The 17320-nt window shown below is 57.1% G+C and overlaps 1 protein-coding gene across 1 annotated transcript; it reads right to left on the bottom strand.

The window, feature by feature from the left end:
• Positions 1-1524: 1524 nt before the first annotated feature.
• On the bottom strand, positions 1525-17059 carry DRC11L (dynein regulatory complex subunit 11 like). The gene is made up of 19 exons (XM_016197008.2): positions 17049-17059; positions 14918-15245; positions 13895-14014; positions 13316-13501; positions 11079-11150; positions 9503-9705; positions 8977-9061; positions 8385-8504; positions 8172-8247; positions 7274-7380; positions 6463-6546; positions 6316-6371; positions 5073-5155; positions 4788-4895; positions 3986-4185; positions 3460-3546; positions 3040-3217; positions 2443-2681; positions 1525-1632 (listed from the first exon to the last, which is right to left on the bottom strand). Exons 1-19 carry the CDS (start codon positions 17057-17059, stop codon positions 1525-1527), a joined length of 2451 nt encoding a protein of 816 aa, XP_016052494.2.
• Between the last annotated feature and the right edge of the window lie 261 nt (positions 17060-17320).

The following is a 17320-nucleotide window of genomic DNA, read 5'->3' as shown; positions in this document are numbered from 1 at the left end:
CAGCTGCCACTTCTCACTCTTGCTATTACCGGCTCCACCAAGAGGCCACCAGCTGCTGGGGCTCTGATCCCAGAGGGAGAGCAGGTGGGTGCACATAACTTTTCTTGTCTTCCCAAATGTCATCAGTGAGCCCAACACCTTCACACTCCCAAACCTAAGGGAACGTTTCACAATAGTAATGACAAATGCAGAGAAGGCCCCCCATGAGTTTTCTCCTCCAGGGGTTCTTAGGAAGACAGACTCTCCCCAGGGGAATAGGACTCCCACAGGCAGCAATAGAACACCCCCATCCTGGGGACTAACACCCCACACTCATGCTAATGCTGACCCCCCACCCCATCCAAGTGCTGACCCCATCCAAGTGCTGACCCCCCATCCCCATCCTACTGCTGACCCCCCATCTCCGGGGACGAGCCCTGGATCTCCCACAGCTCCTCTGTCTGCCATGGTTAGAAGGGGGCTCAGCTGGAAACTGAGAGGGGGAAGCGGCTCTGCCCCTTCAGGCACATTAGGAGAACGGGACTGCTCTCCTTTGGGGAGAGAAAATGAAAAACTGGAGAAAGAAAACCCAAACCAGCCCCGGCTCCGCCAAGCCACTGCTGCCCACACGAGAGAGCTCCAGCCCCCGTGGCCTCGCCCCGCCCGGCTCTCACCGCCTTTGAGACCACTGGAAGCATCGCCTTTATTCGCACACTCTCTACACTGCTTCTTCAGGGAGAACCCTGGGGCTCCCAGAGTTGCCTGACTGCACCTTCCCCCAGCTCTTCTCTCCCCGCAAGGGGGACCCACAGATGGACTTCTGCCCACAAGCAGGAGCTGTGTCCCACTCAGCCCCCTGGGGCCTGGCTCAGGGTCAAAGATAAAGTCAGGTGCGAGGAGGACAGTGTCCAGAGGAAAGAAGTGAAGACCACTCGGAAGAGGCACTGGATCTACCAGCAGCCACAAACGCCTCCATCTCCCCACCCTTTCCCTCTCCACCCAGCCACCTCCCTGACTTCCCAGACACCTTGGTAGGAATAATCCAACCCTGGAGTAGAAGGGACCTTGGAGATCAGCTGGTCCAATCTCTCGTCACTTTACAGATGAGGACACTGAGGCCCAGAGACAGGAAAGGTCCGTGCAGCCCACACAGGGCCGCAGTGCTGAGCGGGGCTGGACCAGGGTCTGCTGGCCTCCAGACCCCTGCTTTCCCCTTTTTCTCTGCTTACCGAGATCTTCCTTCTCTCCCCTTCTCTTCCCATTTTCCTCCCATCCATACCTCGAGGAAGAAAGGGAGTGGGGGGCCAAGACAGGGAAATGACGGGGGCTTGGAGGACAGGGATCTGGGATCAGAGAACCTCATCGAACGTCATCGAACCTCGTAGGGGTGGGGTGTGAGGTGGGCGCCAGTGACACGGAACAAGGGGCGGAAGCACAGAGACAGGCGAAGAGCTGGTCCCTGAGCCATCTGGGCATTTATGTCTCTGCCCCCTGGCCCCTTTGCCCCCAGTCCCACGGCTCCTCTCAGACACCCAGCCTTGGCCGTCACTTCCGTTTTTTTTTCTCCTTTGCCAGCTTGGCCTCCTCGGCGGCGTCCTGGTCTTTGCTAAATTCCATCCACTTCTTACCCAGCGGGGTCTTGTAGTACCAGTCCTGGGTCAGAGGAGGGGCGGAGGGGGCTAGCGCATTGCATCTGGCCCTCGGCTCTGCCCCTGACCTCACCCTTTCCATTTTGACAGATCTGTGTCCACAGCAGCCTGTTTTCCGCTCCTCCCGGGCCCGGCATCCTGCTAGAGCCGTGGTTTCTATTGCCCCCACCACGTGCTCCAGGCCACAGTGTCAGCCACTGTTGGGACAGACCCTTCTCCCCCCCACCCCCACCCCTTCCCGCCCTGCAGCCCTCTCTCCTGTGCTCCCATGGCCATCCGCCACCCTGGGGTGGCCTCTGATTCAGAGGTGGGGAAGTGAGTGGCAGCTGGTGCCAGAAACAACCACGGGCCCCTAACACATAGGTGGCGCTTTCAGGCTCCCACTCTTGAGAACACCAGGTGAGCAGGTCCTGCCCACATGTTCTTCTCTGGGACTTCTTCATTTTTTAATTTTTTTTAAAAATATGTTTTTCTTGATTTTAGAGAGAGAGGAAAGGAAAGGGAGAGAGAGAAACATCAACATCGATAAGCTGCCTCCTGTATGCCCAGTATTGGGGACTGAGCCCACAACCCAGGCATGTGCCCTGACCGGGAATCGAACCAGTGACCTCTTGGTACATGGGTCGGCGCTCAGCCACTGAGCCACACCGGCCAGGCCCCCTGTGACTTCTTGTTCCCTCCCAGGCTGAACTCCATGGGGGAGCAGAGAGGGGGTCCCAAGGCCTACTGTCCGCCTGGGGCTTCAGAGGGCTGCCTCCCTCTGGTGCTGGCACACAACCCTCCCCCGGCTTCCCTCTCCCATCCCAAGCCTCACCTTTAGGGACTCCTCCTCCTCCCTGTGCACTGGCTCCATCTTCGCCAGATGACCCAGGAACTCTGAGGCCACCAGGGGCCGCTTGGGCAATTGCAGGATGCGCCGCTCTGTGAGCACCAATTGGATGGCTTGGAGAATGTCACCAGGTGTGTAACCATCGGACACCTTGGCCAGGGCACTGATGTCCAGGCTCTGGGTCACTTGGACTCTCTCGGCGAGCAGCATATGCTTCCAGAGCACTGTGGGCATGGGGAGGGCATGGGGAAGACATGGGGCAGGGAGAGGATGTGGGACCTCCGCCTGCGTCTGGAATGAGCTGTGTTTCTGGAGAGTGAGTCTCTCCTCCCAGGAAGGTAGGGATCACCCTCCCCGCTCAGCACAAGGAAATGTGATGCGAGGACTTAAGCGGCCAGCCGGCGTCTGCAGAACCAGGCCAGGACCCAGCCACTGGGTTGTTTGTGTAGCAGCCAGCCCTCCCAGAGCCCCTGGCTGTGGAGGTGCTGCTCAGAGCCTCAGAGCAAATGTGGGCAATGGGAAGAAGGGTGGGGAGCCCTGGCAGGGGTGGTCCCTGGACCCCTTCTCTGGCCTGGGCCTCACCATAGCGGGACGCGTAATCAGGCCGGGGCATGAAGAGGATCCGCTCGTAGGTCCGGCACAGCCCCCTCATCTCGGCGAGCTGCGGCTGGTTGGTGGTCCCGATCAGCATGACACGATCTCCGGGGTTCAGCAGTCGCAGGGCCTTAGTGAGGTCCTTCTTTATTCGCTTTGGGTCCATCTGCTCTGGGGAGACAGGGTTCGGGGGTCGGGACACATGACTTATCCTACCGGCTTCTAAGTTCTCAAGGTGCCTGTCCACGCTCACAGGAACCCCGAGAGGCAGGCGGGAGCGGCTATCAGTCCTGCTTAAGGATACGGAAATACAGCCAGAGGAGGACAGGGGACTTGTCCAAGGCCACACAGCAGGTGGCGCCTGGAGTGGCTTGCCAGGGGCTCCGGCCGCCTGACATGCACCCTCACCTGTTTCTCTTCCTTTGGGACCTTCTTATAGAAGTTCTTCTCGGCGTCCCCAATCCAGATCACCGAGGGCTGCAGGAGCCGAGCCACCTGGACGGGTCAGAGGACAAAAACCTGATGTTCGACATCCCTGGGCAAGACCCACCTTCCCATCCAGTCCAAGCCAGGGTCAGGGCCGGCCTCGGGCAATGACGGCCTCAGAGCCCCAGCCTCCGCTTCCTACATCCTGCCTGCCCCCCCTCCCCCCACCAGCCCTTTGCACACCCATCGCACCTCGATATGAGCCCAGTCCCTGCCCTCCCTGGGGAGCTGGGCTGGCTCCATCTTGAGCCTCATCTCTCCTCCCTTTTCCCCTCCACCTCCCTCATTACAGGGGCTTCAGGTGTCCACAAGCTCCTAGCAGGGCTTGGCAAGGGCCTCACCAGCTCCTGAAGTCACACCGACTAGGTGGGTGGGTGGGTGACCGACCTCCTGAACACGAAGCCCACCCTGCTCCGTTGTCACAGTCTGAGAACTAGAAATGTCCTACCTTGAAGATGATATGCACTATCATCTGCACCCCGGTCTTGCCAGGGTATTTGCCCAGCAGGTTGGCAGGTGACAGGTCGAACAGGTTGGCGCCGGTTTCCGTGCACACAGCATTGACCAGCATCTTCTTCCCCATGCCCGGGGGGCCCACCAAGAGGATGGAGCGGATGAGGGGAGCCAGTGAGTGTATATCTGGGGAGCCTGAGAGAGAAAACGGGCCAGAGGCAGGCGTGGGCCATCGGGGGCCAGGGGTGGGACAGGGTGTAAGGCGAGGTCAAGGCCCGGGGCTGGGCGAGATGAGGTTCACATCCTGGCCGCACTGCCTCCTCGCTTGGCCTGAGAGTCCCCCAGGCAAGCATGCTAAGAGCAGCAGCCTAGAAGACTTCAATGGCTTAGCAGTCACGATGACTACTGTGGGTGTCAGGAGGGGGCCCTCTGGCCCCTTCCAATGACCTTTCTCTTTCCTATGCCATCTGCTCCCACCCCTGCATTAGGAAGGGGTACAGTTAAAGGCATGGGACCAACCGCTTCAGAAAGACCCCAGTCTTCTGGGAATGGGACAGACTATGGGGTGTCACTTGGAACTGAGTAAAGGGCTGCAAGTGTGGGTTCCTCAGCAGGTCAAGAGCCCACCTGACTTCTGGGGTGGCCCAGGCTGGGTGTGACCTCCAGTAGGGGTAGGGGTGGGCAAGAGGAATCCAGCACAGGGCCCTGGCACTGGGCATTGGAGGTCTCTGCTACACATGCCCACTTCAGCCACCCCACTTCCCTACCCCAGGCGTACCTCCCCCAGGGCCTCTCACCGAGCCGAAGGACCCCATACAAGGCCACGTTCTGCCGAATGTCAAACAGGGAAGGCATGGGCAACTTGTTGGCCAGACTCAGAGTGGATCCAAGATAGAGGCAGTCACCTGGGGGACAGGTGGCCACCTGGTGAGTGGCACCCACTTGGGCAAGGCCAAGAGAGAGGACCACTCGAGAAGAAGGTGCATTTCGGAGGGTGGTAGGTGGACTGCAGGAAGGCCATGGCTGGGGGTCCTTGGGCACCGTTCCTCAGCCTGGGAGCAGGCGCTGGGAAGGGGCCTCACCAATGTAGTCCTTCAGTGCCACTGTCTTGCTCTTCTTTAGAAAGCCGAAGATGACAAGCTCTTCAAACAGAGAGGACATGGACCTGGCAGAGGATGGTGCAGGGCGCCCCTCCGAGGATGAAGGGACATGGAGAAAGAGATGAGTGGGGTGTTGTCGCAGGCATGAGGAGAGGGGCTAGGGGACCCTCCTGCCCCACATCCTGCGGTCAAAATCAATAGCGCCATCTGGCCAGGGTGGTTCAGTGGTTGAGCATCTACCCATGAACCTGGAGGTCGCCGTTCGATCCTCGATCAGGGCACATGCCCAGGTTTTGGGCTCAATCCCCAGTAAGGGGCCTGCAGGAGGCAGCTGATCAGTGACTCTCTCATCATTGATGTTTCTCTCTCTCTCTCTCCCCCTTCCTCTCTCTGAAATCAATAAAGTTTTTTTTTAAAAAAAAGGTGGAGGTGGGATGCATAATCCATGGACACAGACAATTGTATGGGGAAGGCCTGGGGTGGTGCGGATCAATGGGGGGGGGGGAGGGGGACATCTGAAATACTTTCAACAATAAAGATAAGTTTAGAATTATTAAAAAAAAAAAAATCAATAGTGCCACTGGTTTAGCCAGTGCCAGAAGGTGTGGCATCAACCCACAGGTCCACAAGGCAGTCTGCCCATACGCAGCCGGGGCTCTGTGGGTTGAGGGGGTGGGTGGAGGACCAGCGCCCTCCATCAGTCTGCTCGTGGCCCAAAGTTCCACCAGCAGAAACCCAGTCGACTGGGTGACTCATCGCCCTCTTTCTAGAAGCCACATTTAAGGTGTACATGCTCTGAGAGGGGTGGCCGTCAAAGGAGCTAGCATCCACGTGCTCACGACTCACTTCACTAGAGCAGTGACTAGAATGGGACCACTGACAAGTTCTTCAATGCCCCAGAGTGGGAAGTCCGGGGGGGGGGGGTAGCTTTGGAGGGGACAGAGCTGATGAAGGCCGAGGTTGGAGGGAGCATTTATAACAACACTCCACTCACATCTTACTCTGCATCGTCATTTCAAAGCACTTTCTTAAGCTCCTGTCTGATCCTCACAGCTGTCTTGTGAGTTTGGCAGGGGAGGTGCTTGGTTAATTAGGACAAGGGGTCAGAGAGGTTAAGTGCCTTTCCTGAGGTCACACAGCATCAGAACCAGGACCAGCAGTCGGATCTGTCCTGGGCCGGGGCTTGCTCCACTACCCACAATAAGGCGGGGGGTCTGCTACCTACCTGTCTGGGGTCAGGTCCTTTTCCTTTCTTTTCCAAGCTTTCTTCCCATTTTTTTTCTGGATAGAAACAAGTACATAGGAAATTGTCCTGTTCCTTGCCTCCCCCACTGTGTGCCCTCTCCTGTCCCAGCCAGGCCCCTCCTCTTGCCTTCGGAGCCTTGAAGGGTCTCTCCATCTCCCGGTCCACAGCCAGGCGCAGGCTCTTCAGCTCCTGACGCATCAGCTCGTCCACCTGCGGAAACAGTGGAGAGTGTGGAGGGGCGGCCAGGGGCTGGGGACGGAGGCAGGAGAGGAAGACAGCAGCCTCGGAGCAGCGCCAGGCGAGCCCGTGAAGGCAGCAGGCGGCCACCAACCTTCCTATGTCTTTTTTGGAACCCTTGGCCTTGGCATTTGTCCCTCCACCTGTCCACACTCAATCCTAATCCCTATTCTGCTCACTCATGAGCCCTGCTCTCAACTGGCATCAGTGTGGGGAGAAGCCCCAGGATGGAGTGGGTGGGCATTTCAGCTGCAGCCCCAGACCCACCCTTTAGCGTCTGTGTGACCCTGGGCTGTATGACCTCTCAGCCTGTTTTTTCACGAGTAGCGTCAGAGAAAATTGTGGTGCTTATCCCAGGGGGCGTTGGAAAGATCATGTGATCTAATGCTCCCAAGGGCACATCGTAGGAGCTCTTTAAGGGCTGGTGAGGGTAATGGTGGACACGACCCTGGCACAGAGCCCCCCCCCACTCCCTCACCTCGAGGCTGCAGGGGAGAAAGAGTGACCCGGGGAGACAGAGGGCCGTGGGGACCAAGGTGGAGCGAGATGGGCTATGCAGGGAGGGCCGTGCCTAGGGGGTGATATATATAAAGGATGAGCCAGCCGTGGGCCTGGGGGGAGAGGACAGGGGACAGAGCCCGGAGCGGCCGGAGGCCCTGGTGGGAGAGGGCGCCGTGGGGAGGCCTGCTCAGCGCGCCACCTGTATCCGGATCTCCTGCTCCATTTCCTTCCTCTTCTCCGCCCGCAGCGTCTCGGGGTCAAAACTCTGATTGGGGTATATGTGGTCTGGCCGGTTCTTCCATACATCTGGGTGCGGAGGGGTGGACAGAGTGGAGGGCAGAGTCCCGGGGGTGCTCGCATACACACTCACACACAGGCTCACCCGCACACATTCGCACACTCACACACACACACACACACACACACACGCTCACCCGCACACATTCGCACACACACACTCTCACCCGCACACATTCACACTCTCACACCCTCTCACATACACACATGCACATACTCACACACATTTGCACACATGCTCACCCTCACACATTCACACTCACACTCACATACGCACAGGTTAACCCCCACACATTCACTCTTACACACATACTCACACATGCACACACACACATGCTCACCTGCACACACAGACACACACACTCTCACGCTTACACACTCTCACATACACACAGGCTCACCCGCACACATTCACACACTCACACTCACTCTTACACACACACACACACACACACACACACATGCTCATGCAGGGCAGGAGCCTGACCCAGGCTGGTCCACCTCTCTCTCACTCCATTCCTCTGTCTCTCACACACGCACCCAGGCTGGCCCCTGCCCTCACCTGGCATTGCTTCTCCTCAGACCACAGACAGAGCCTGATCCCAAGGCCTGTGACTGCAGGATTGAGACCCAGACCCTTAACGACCCCACTTCCTCTCCCTTTGGTATTATTCCTTTGGCCCACACACCCACAGCGTCACCTCATGACCCACACGGCACACGTCCACGTTCCCTGGGAACCAAGGATCACTCCAGGGCCCCACGTGGCCCGGACAGCCGCCCAGCCTCCCCCCCCTTACTTTTATACTCCTCGTGTCCCGCGTTGATCAGGGGTATAAATTTGGACGGCAACACTTTCAGTGTTGTATCTGCTTCCTAGGATAGAAACACCCTTTGGCCTTGACCCCCCCACCTTCACACACTCTGACCCCAGCTCTCACCCAGACCAGCCTTCCCACCGGCATCGCCCTGGGCCTTTGCTCCCTCCCCCGTGGGCAGCGGGAGCGCCTTACCCCCTTCCTGGCCTTGTCTTCCTTCCCTTTCTTCGCCTTCTTCTCCTTCCCTTTTTCCTTCTTTTTGTCTTGGTCTTTTTTACTGTCCTCCTGGACTTGCAGCTCCAGCTCCATTCTCACCTGTGACCAAGGACAAAAGATGCTTCAGAGAAGACCAGGGGCATTATACAGGAGTAAGAACCAGGGCCTGTGGCTGGGTGGCCTCAGGATCCCCAAGGCCTTGGGGAACCTGTGGGGTCCAGATGGCTGAGAGTCCACAGACTTCTCTGGGGCCCAGGAAGAGGGGCATCAGGTGACAAAGTGTTCTCACTGGCGCAGCTGCTCTCTCTCCTGGCCCGTGGGGTGCTAGAGCTCCTATAGTCTCACCAGGTGTTTCCTCTCCCTGGCCAAGGACGCCTTCTCCAGATGCAGGCAGCCCCCTTCCCCAACCATGCAGTCTTCCTAACTACATATATTTCTTCTGGCCACTTCTGCCCCCACTGAGGCTGCCCTCGCCCAGCACCCCACCGCCACCCTCAGCTTGCACTCAGTACTCTCTGTAACCTCAGACTCCACCAACCGCAGCAAGTCTCCTGCCCCGCCTCCAGGTTACCTGTTCTGGAGTCTTGTCTGAGAAGATCTGGTAGGATCCACCTAAAGACTCATCTGGATAACTGGGGAATCGGCCAGTAAGGGCACTAAAGGAACATAAGATGGTCGGAGAGATGGACAGGTGGGTGGGCGGATGGGAGGGTGGAAGGGCGGGTAGAAGGGTGGCTGTATGGATGAGTAGAGGGATAGAGAGAGGGAGGGGGAGCGGTCAAGGACCAGGGAGACTGAGGGAGAGAGGGAAGGGACAGATCGTTACAGAACAGAAAGGACAGATCCCTGAGAGGACATTCCTGGGTGCTTTCCCTGTCTCATCCTGGCATTTTCTCTTCTACGTGGGGAAGTCGGAAGTCATATGTGGAGATGGTCCTGCAGTGGACATGGTCCCAATGTGTTAGCGGTGTGTTGGTTGGACGGGGGTCAGTGGAGAAAAGGGCCCAGACTAGACCAGAGGACGGGACAGGTGTGGGGACATAGGTGAGGAGGGAAAGGGGTTGAGGGTTGAGTCAGCTGAGGCTGGGGACACTGACTGGCACTCGATAAACCACTGTCGGATCTGGTCCTTAATTTTCTCCTTCATGTCGGGCTCCTCGGTCTCCCTGAGGGTGTCTTTGGTCTTCACTATGGCCAACTGGAACTCCTCCTCCCGCTCCTCCTGGCGGAACTTCCGGACATCCTTCCCGAGGTTGGCCAGGGACATGGTGCTCAAGTCCACCTGGTTGGGCAAGGGGGCCTGGGGACATGGGGAGGGGGCCGAGGCACTCAGGAGTGGGAGTGGGGAGGACCGGCCTGAGGCTCGCACACCTGCCCCCAGCAGCCCTGCACGTGCGCCTCGCGTGCACACCCGCACGGAACAGCGGGCTTGCCTGCATCGGGAGAAATTGTGTGGTGCCGGAGCTCGCCTGTGTAAATTACTCTGATAATGAGTTTGCGAGATGCATCCGGGTGGGCCCCCCTGCCCGCTCCCCCAGCACACCCTCCCCTGTGAGCCTGCGGCCCCAGCCCCCCCCGCACCCCCCGCCCAGCGTCCGCCTTGGCAGCCCCGCTCGCAGCCACTTTCCCGCCTCATTGGCTCCCAAATGTATTTTAAATATCACTGTGCGCAGAGACAATTACTGAAAACGCTGAGCTCACACTGCTGATGGGCCCGGGCGGCCAGGCTCATTCCTCACCCACCGCTGTGCCATGGCCCCCTGCCCCCTCCCCACCCAAGCCTGACCCCGGGCCTCCTGGGGGTTCAGCTCGTCATCTCCCCAACAAGTCTCTGACCTCAACTTCCATGCAACGGACCCTGGCCCTCCCTCCTTCTGAAGCCCCCAAGCCTCCTAGAGTAGCCTTCCGAAGCCCTGTCTCCAATCTCTGTGCCCCTCCCAGACCCCTTTATCAGCCAGGCCTCCATGGGCTCTGCGCACTGCAAAGCCCCTCCCAGGAATCATGTCCCTCACCCCTGTCACCCTAAGTCAGCGGAGACCAGCTGGATGAAGGAAGCATCAGAGAGCAAAGGACAGATTCAGGGAGCGGGACATGTTCACCACCTGTGCACACAGCCAGGTCTGCCCCTCTTACCACCCACACTCCCCCATGTGACACTTAGCCCTGCTCCCCCCATGCAGAGGAGAAGCCAGTCTCGGGCCCTCAGAGCAAGTGGGGAGCCCATGGTCCCCCCAAAATGATCCGGTGTGAAAGGATGTGCCCCATCCCAACTGTGGCCTCCTCCCTCTGCTTGGCCCCCCAGAGCAGCCCCTCCTCAGCCAGGGGCACAGAGGTGGGGCCCAGGATACTAGGTGCCTCTATCCCTCACCCTGCACCCACATTTGAGATCCTTCAAAGTGCTCTAGGAGAGGGAGAGTGGGAAGGGATGCGCTTGACCATGGCGATCTTGCCCTTCCTTCTTTCTCAACCAAACCCTGAAGGATCCCTCGGGTCCCCTGGCGCTGGCCCGCCCCTCCCCATCACGCCCACCACAGTCCTGAGTGGCGGGTGGTGCGGGCAGGGATGGCTGTACAGGGCTGAGCTCTGAGGCTTGGACACAGAAGGACAGAGGAGGGGAGGCTCCCATGCACTGGCCGGCCCCACGCCCCCACATGTGGCCAGGGAGGGACTCACCATGCCAATGAATGCCATCTCTGTTTGCCGGTCCTGCTGAGTGCGTTTCCTCTGCAGGTAACCTTTCCACACCTGGGGGAGGGGGGAGGACACATGGGCCCGGACACTCCTCACACTGCATTTCTTTTGGGATGTGGCTCTCCGCTTAGCCCCAGAGAGGAGCAACAGCCACTCCCTGGAAGGTCTGGCTAGGGGACACTTGGGTGGGAGGTAGGGAAGGAGTTGGGGAGGCATCTGGGGGCTGGGGGCAGCTCATGGGCAACTGCCATCTGAGCAGGAACAGCCCGGAACAGGGTGGGGCAGGGATGTACCCAAGCCATCCAGCTCCAAGGCTGTGTTCCTCAGGGCCCCCCAGGAATTCCCTCTTCATCTCCACCCTTGAATCTGCTGTATCTTTTGAGGCACAGATCAGAGTTCAAGTATCACCACCTCCAAGAAACGCTTATCACTCTCATGTCTCAGAACACCCATAGCATTTGGGATAAATGCTCGATTCCATCCAGGCACACAAACATCAGTGCTGTGGGGACTATGGAGCTCCCCTAATTAACTCCTGCAGTTTTAACACAAGGAAACCGAGGCTGGAGATGGGACAAAAATCTCTCCTCTCCCAGGCCCAGAGCCTGTCACTGCAGAGCTGAGATGGGGCCAGGTTTCCTGACTCTTCGCCCAAGCCGCCAGCCACTCTCAGACCTGTGGGCAACCCGGGGCCAGCTGGTAGAGGGAGAGGCACTGGGCAGAGGGAGGCAGGGCAGGCGCCTGTCCTGGCCCCTGGGACGACCAGAGGAAAAGCCCACGATAAAAGCTTTTGATCAGTGTCGTCACCAGAGAACTTGAAGACGGCGATGCAGGATTTCCACACCCTTCATGTCTGGCAACAGGGACAAAGTGACTTGCTTTGGCTCCTGGGGGGAAGTGGGGCTCTTCCTGGGGCTGACCATTCTCTCAAAAGGCTTGCTTTATCGAGCCCTGCAGGCGAGGACCTCCTCCATGGGGCAGCCGGACATTGGGCCGGTCACCCAAATGCAGGGGCTCTGATTGGGACACTCTGCCTACCTGTCAATAAGCAACATCTATCCCATTTGAAAAGGAGGGTATCTGTTCTCAGGGGTGATGTTTGTTGGTTGGTTTGCTTTAGGTTTTTCGTAGAAAGTGGTTCTAAGTTTCCTCTCTTTGGCCAGCAGACGGAAGTATTTAAAGCATTGGGACTTGAGGGAGGAGAGAAAAACCCAGCCCCGTGCCAGCCATTCTGGCCTGTTTTTGGAAAGAAAAGGTGGCAAGCGGCTTCCAGTGACAGAGCAGGGCCCCAGGAGTGGTGACAGCTACAGAAGCAAAGGGGCCCCTTTCTGCACTGAAATTTTCCCGGGGCCCCTCCTATGTCATCGAGCTGCTAGCCGCTACCACCCAGCCTCCTGGCCAATGACAGAGAGGCCAGGCCCACACGCTGCGGGGACAGCAGGGGCTAGGAGGTGTGGAATGGCCACCAGGACAGTAAGAAGGCACAGGGAAACCTAGGACGGGGCTGGTGTTCTGCAGGGAGCAGGATGGGGTGTGAGTGTGCTATTTCCATATTAAAGTAGAGGGTGACTCCCGACGGCACAGACCTCGAGGACACCTCGATCACATCAGTTCTCTTCATCATGTTTCCTTTTGCCTCAGCTGCCAGGAGGCTCAGGGTACATTTTAGTGACTTATTTTTAATGGTCTTAAGAGTTTCTCAAATGATCATCTACTCTGTTCTGCTACCTTATTATGGATCATTCTCCCCTAATTTTATTTTATTTTACTTATTTACTTTTTTTTAAATGTGTCTTTATTGATTTCAGAGAAAGGAAAGGAGAGGGAGAGAGAGAAATAGAAACATCAATGATGGGAGGGTCATTGATTGAGCCCACAACCCGGGCATGTGCCCTGACCGGAATCGAACCCTGATCGCCTGGATCCTAGGTCGACGCTCAACCGCTGAGCCATGCCCGGCTGGGCTCTCCCCTAATTTTAATGATCCGTCTGTTTCTAGGACTTTCAGGGTATTCTACTTTAAGGCCTTTTAGAGATGTAGAATAAATAATAAACAAATAAGATACATGATTATTGACTTATAAAGGTCCTCAGTTTAGAATCTAGTAGTGTGGTCACAGAATCCAAGCACCTGCACCTCTGTTATTAACTGCTAAGCTAGGCAGGCTTCCTGGAGGAGAGGACTGCCTTGCCCTTCTTCCTGGATGCTGAGGGGTTACCTTCTGAATGGTCATAGCTGCTTGGTGCTGATTGAACTTGTGATACCCGCTATCCCTCATCTTCTGATCCCTCTCCTCCTGCCTTCGAATCTCTCGAATGAAGGCGGCTCGGAGCCGGCCTTGCCTGGCCCGCTCAGCCATTTGCAGCAGGATTATGGCGTCGGTCCGGTTCATTGATGGAAATCTCTGGCCGGAGGAGAGGCAAAGGAACAGGAGATGAGAGAGGGCTTGCATCCAGGTGGGCAGCTGGGAAATCGGACACTGAAGGACATGCTGGGGGCATGATCCTCCCAGGGCATCTAGGTGCCCAAGCCCTGCCCTCTATATTGGTGTTGGAAGGTTACAAGGACACAAGAGCAGTCTTGAAGGAGGCCAGGGATTACCCAAAGAGTTCTCTCAAACGGGCTGAGCCGGCCAGGCGAGGCCGGCCCCAAGCTGCCTTCATTTGAGAGATTTGAAGACAAGAGGAGCCCGGGATGGGAAGATGAGGGCAGGGCCTCCCCGTGTCCTGGAGCGTGGCCTCTCCATTCCCCGAGCGGGGCTAGGAGAGGAGTGTGGGAGGGTGTCCCCTTGGCTTGCCTCCTGGAAGGACACTGGCTCCATTCTGGACAGGATTTCGGCCAGCATGTGCTCTCGCTCCTGCAGAATGTTGGACTGCTCCAGCAGGAAGTATTTGGGGATTGGAACCTCCAGGTCTGCCTTTGGGGCAATATGGGGGACAAAGGGTGAGGAATCAGAAGCCGGGCCATCAGGCCGATCCGTTCCTGTTTTCAGCTGCGTGCACAGACCCCGGCACTGTTTTCCTCCATGCCAGAGCCCTGGAGTGGGAATTTTACAGGTGACCGGCAGACCCACCAACAGTCACCCGCTTCTCCCCCGCCTTGACCATGTGGCCAGAGTTGAATTGTGGAGGGTCATGGTAGCTGACTGGCAATGGTCCCAAACCTGGTGGTATACCAGAATCAACTGGGAAGCTCTTAAAATGCAGACTCCCAGGCCCTCCCCAGACCACCGCATCAGGATTTCAGGGCCTGGAGAATCTGTTTGTTTCTTCAAGTCAACAGCTGAGTCTGATGCAGCTGGTGGGGGCAACTCTGAGACTGCCTTGGATGTGGAGCAGTGAACCGTGACCTTGGGGCCAGCTGGAGGCCGGTGCAGAGGCTCCGCGCTTTGGAACCTGCTGGTGCCGTCAGGTCACCTGAGGGTCTTGTTAAAATGCAGGTACAGATTAGTAGGTTTGGGGTGCGGCCAAAGAGTCTGCATTTCTAACGAGCCCCTAGGTGCCGATGCTGCTGGTCCATGGACCACACTTTGAGGAGCAAGCCTCTAGAGGACTCTTCACCAGTCCCTTGCCATTCGTGGGTCTTTCCAGCCACGTTGGACTTCCAGTCCGACTCTCTAGCCACCCCCCAACTACTTGCATGCACCCCCACCCCCACCCCAGTTCCTGAAACCCTTCTCCCGGGGACCAAACCCCATTCCCTGATGGATCTGCTTGCCCTCCACCCCTCCCCTGTAGACGTCCCAGGGGTGTCAGGAGGAGGTCAAGGCCAGCTCCAGCCCCACCCTCCATGGCGTGGGCGTGGCTCCACCTGGCCGCACCGAGGTGAGCTGGAGGTCCTGCAGCACGTGGTCCAGGCAGTGGCACTCGCTCAGGTCCAGGCGCACCATCTCCTCCTTGAGCTCGAGCACGCGGCCCGCCACGCTGTCCAGCAGGCGCCTCAGCAGCCGCCGCTTCTGCGGCTGCACCATCTGGTCGTAGAGGATGTCGAACCTGCGCAGCAGCCCCAGGTAGTACAGGTAGAGCAACGAGATCCTGTACTGGAAGGACTGCCGCTCCTGGCTGGGCTGGGGTTCGAGCAGGGGCTGCTCTTGGTCCAGCAGCTCTTGCAGGGTCACGTGGGAGGAGTCCCAGAGGCGCTGGTAAGCCCTGGAGAGGAGGCAGCGCACGCTGGGGTGTTCCGAGCACCAGGGGCGTGGGAACGGGGTGTGCGCGTGCCGGGGCGCTGCTGAGCCTTTTGAGGGTCGTGAACTCGGGTTCCAGGTGTAATGTTAAGGTTACTGATGGCGCCAACCTGGAGCTCAGTGACGTGAGGGGTCCTCAGGGGAAGGGAAAGACAGCTACAGAGCACACCGGGGTTTAGACGTATGAAATTGGGGTGACTAGAGGAATGAAGAATGGCCATGGCCCCTAGGGGCGCCCTGTAAGGAAGAGGCCCTTTGGAATCGGCAGACAGCGGGTCCCTCCAGGGTGAGGGTGCAGCCCAGGGATGCTGCAGTCGTCTAGGACGGTGGGTGGGAAGTAGGGTGAGGGATGAGTGTAGAGCAGAGGTGGGGAACCTTTTTTCTGCCACGGGCTATTTGGATATTTATAACACCATTCACGGGCCATACAAAATGATCAACTTAAAAATTAGCTCTGAAACGTAGCAAAAGGAAGACAATCCAATTAAAAAATGGGCAAAGGACCTAAACAGACACTTACCCAAAGAGAACATGCAGATAGCTAAGAGATATATGAAAAATGCTCAACGTCACTAATCATCAGAGAGATGCAAATTAAAACCACAATGAGGTATCACTCCACACCTGTCAGAATGGATCCATCAACAAATCAATGAAAAACAAGTGCTGGTGAGGGTGTGGAGGAAGGGGAACCCTAGTGCACTGCTGGTGGGAATGCAGACGGGGCCAGCCACTATGGAAAAGTGTGGAGTTTCCTCAAAAGACTAAAAATTGACCTGTCATTTGACCCAGTGATCCCACTCCTAGGAATATATCCTAAGGGACCCAAAACATCAATCACAAAGAACTTTTGCACTCCTGTGTTCGTAGCAGCACAATTTACAATAGCTGAGATCTGGAAACAGCCCAAGTGCCCATCAGGAGATGAGTGGATAAAAAAGCTGTGGCACATTCACACCATGGAATACTACGCAGCTGTGAAAAAGAAGGATCTTTTATCCTTTGGCACAGCATGGAGGGAACTAGAAAGTATTATGCTAAGTGAAATAAGCTAGTCAGAGAAAGACAGGTGTCATATGATCTCACTTATATGTGGAATATAATAAAACAAACTGATGAACAAAATGGATCCAGAGACATAGAAGCATGGACCAGACTGAGGGATCTCAGAGGGAAGGTGGGGAGGGGGGAGTGGGTGGGGAGAGATTGATCAAAGAACTTATATGTTTATAAGCATAACCCATGGACACAGACATTGGTATGGGGAAAGCCTGGGGGTGGAATGGATGCGGGGTGGAGGGGATCAATGGGGATAAAAAGGGGACATCTGTAATATTTTCAACAATAAAGATAAAGGAACTTAAATAAATAAATAAAAATTAGCTATGAAAAAAGCTCCTAGATTTATTAAATTTTGAGTCCCACCTGTGGTTGCCTTGGCAGGGCCAGACCAAATCATTTTGAGGGCTGTATAGGACCATGGGCTGGACATTCCCCACCCCTGGTGTAGAGCATGGTCGCTTCCCCCGAGCAGAGCCCTGGTTCTGGATGTAATAGCCCAGGGGAAGTCTGAAGGGCAAAAGCTGACCACAGGCTCGAGCAACAGGGGTTGCTGTGTGAAAGTCTGGGGTCCTGGCCCAGCATGGACCCCGCCTCCCCACCAGTCCTTCTCTCCACCCATCGGCCCCAGCCTGACCGGATCTTGAAGAGGAGGCAGCTTGCTCTTTGCTCTCCCAGCCCTGGGAGCACCACTCCAGCCCCAACTTACCCCTCAGACATGGTGCCCACTCCTCACGCTGCCCTTGGTGAGCTGGTCGAGGAATCCACAGAACCTCTGTGGTTCCACTCTGACTGCACCCCAAGAACAGCCCAGTTTTAAGGGTTCTGTCCCATTGTCTCAATGTTCTAAGGCTGTGAGGGGGAGGGGCTGGGGGGGCACGATTGGGGACACATCTCAGAGGACGTTCTGGAGGCAGCACCCTGAAGGGAAGGCAGGCTCCCTCGTAGCAAGCCCTGGAAAGTTAGGGCAGAGTGTGGGCT

This window comes from Miniopterus natalensis, chromosome 10, assembly GCF_054644295.1.
Source record: "Miniopterus natalensis isolate mMinNat1 chromosome 10, mMinNat1.hap1, whole genome shotgun sequence".
NCBI classification, from domain to species: Eukaryota; Metazoa; Chordata; class Mammalia; order Chiroptera; family Miniopteridae; genus Miniopterus; species Miniopterus natalensis.
This window is presented reverse-complemented; position numbering and strand designations above follow the sequence as displayed.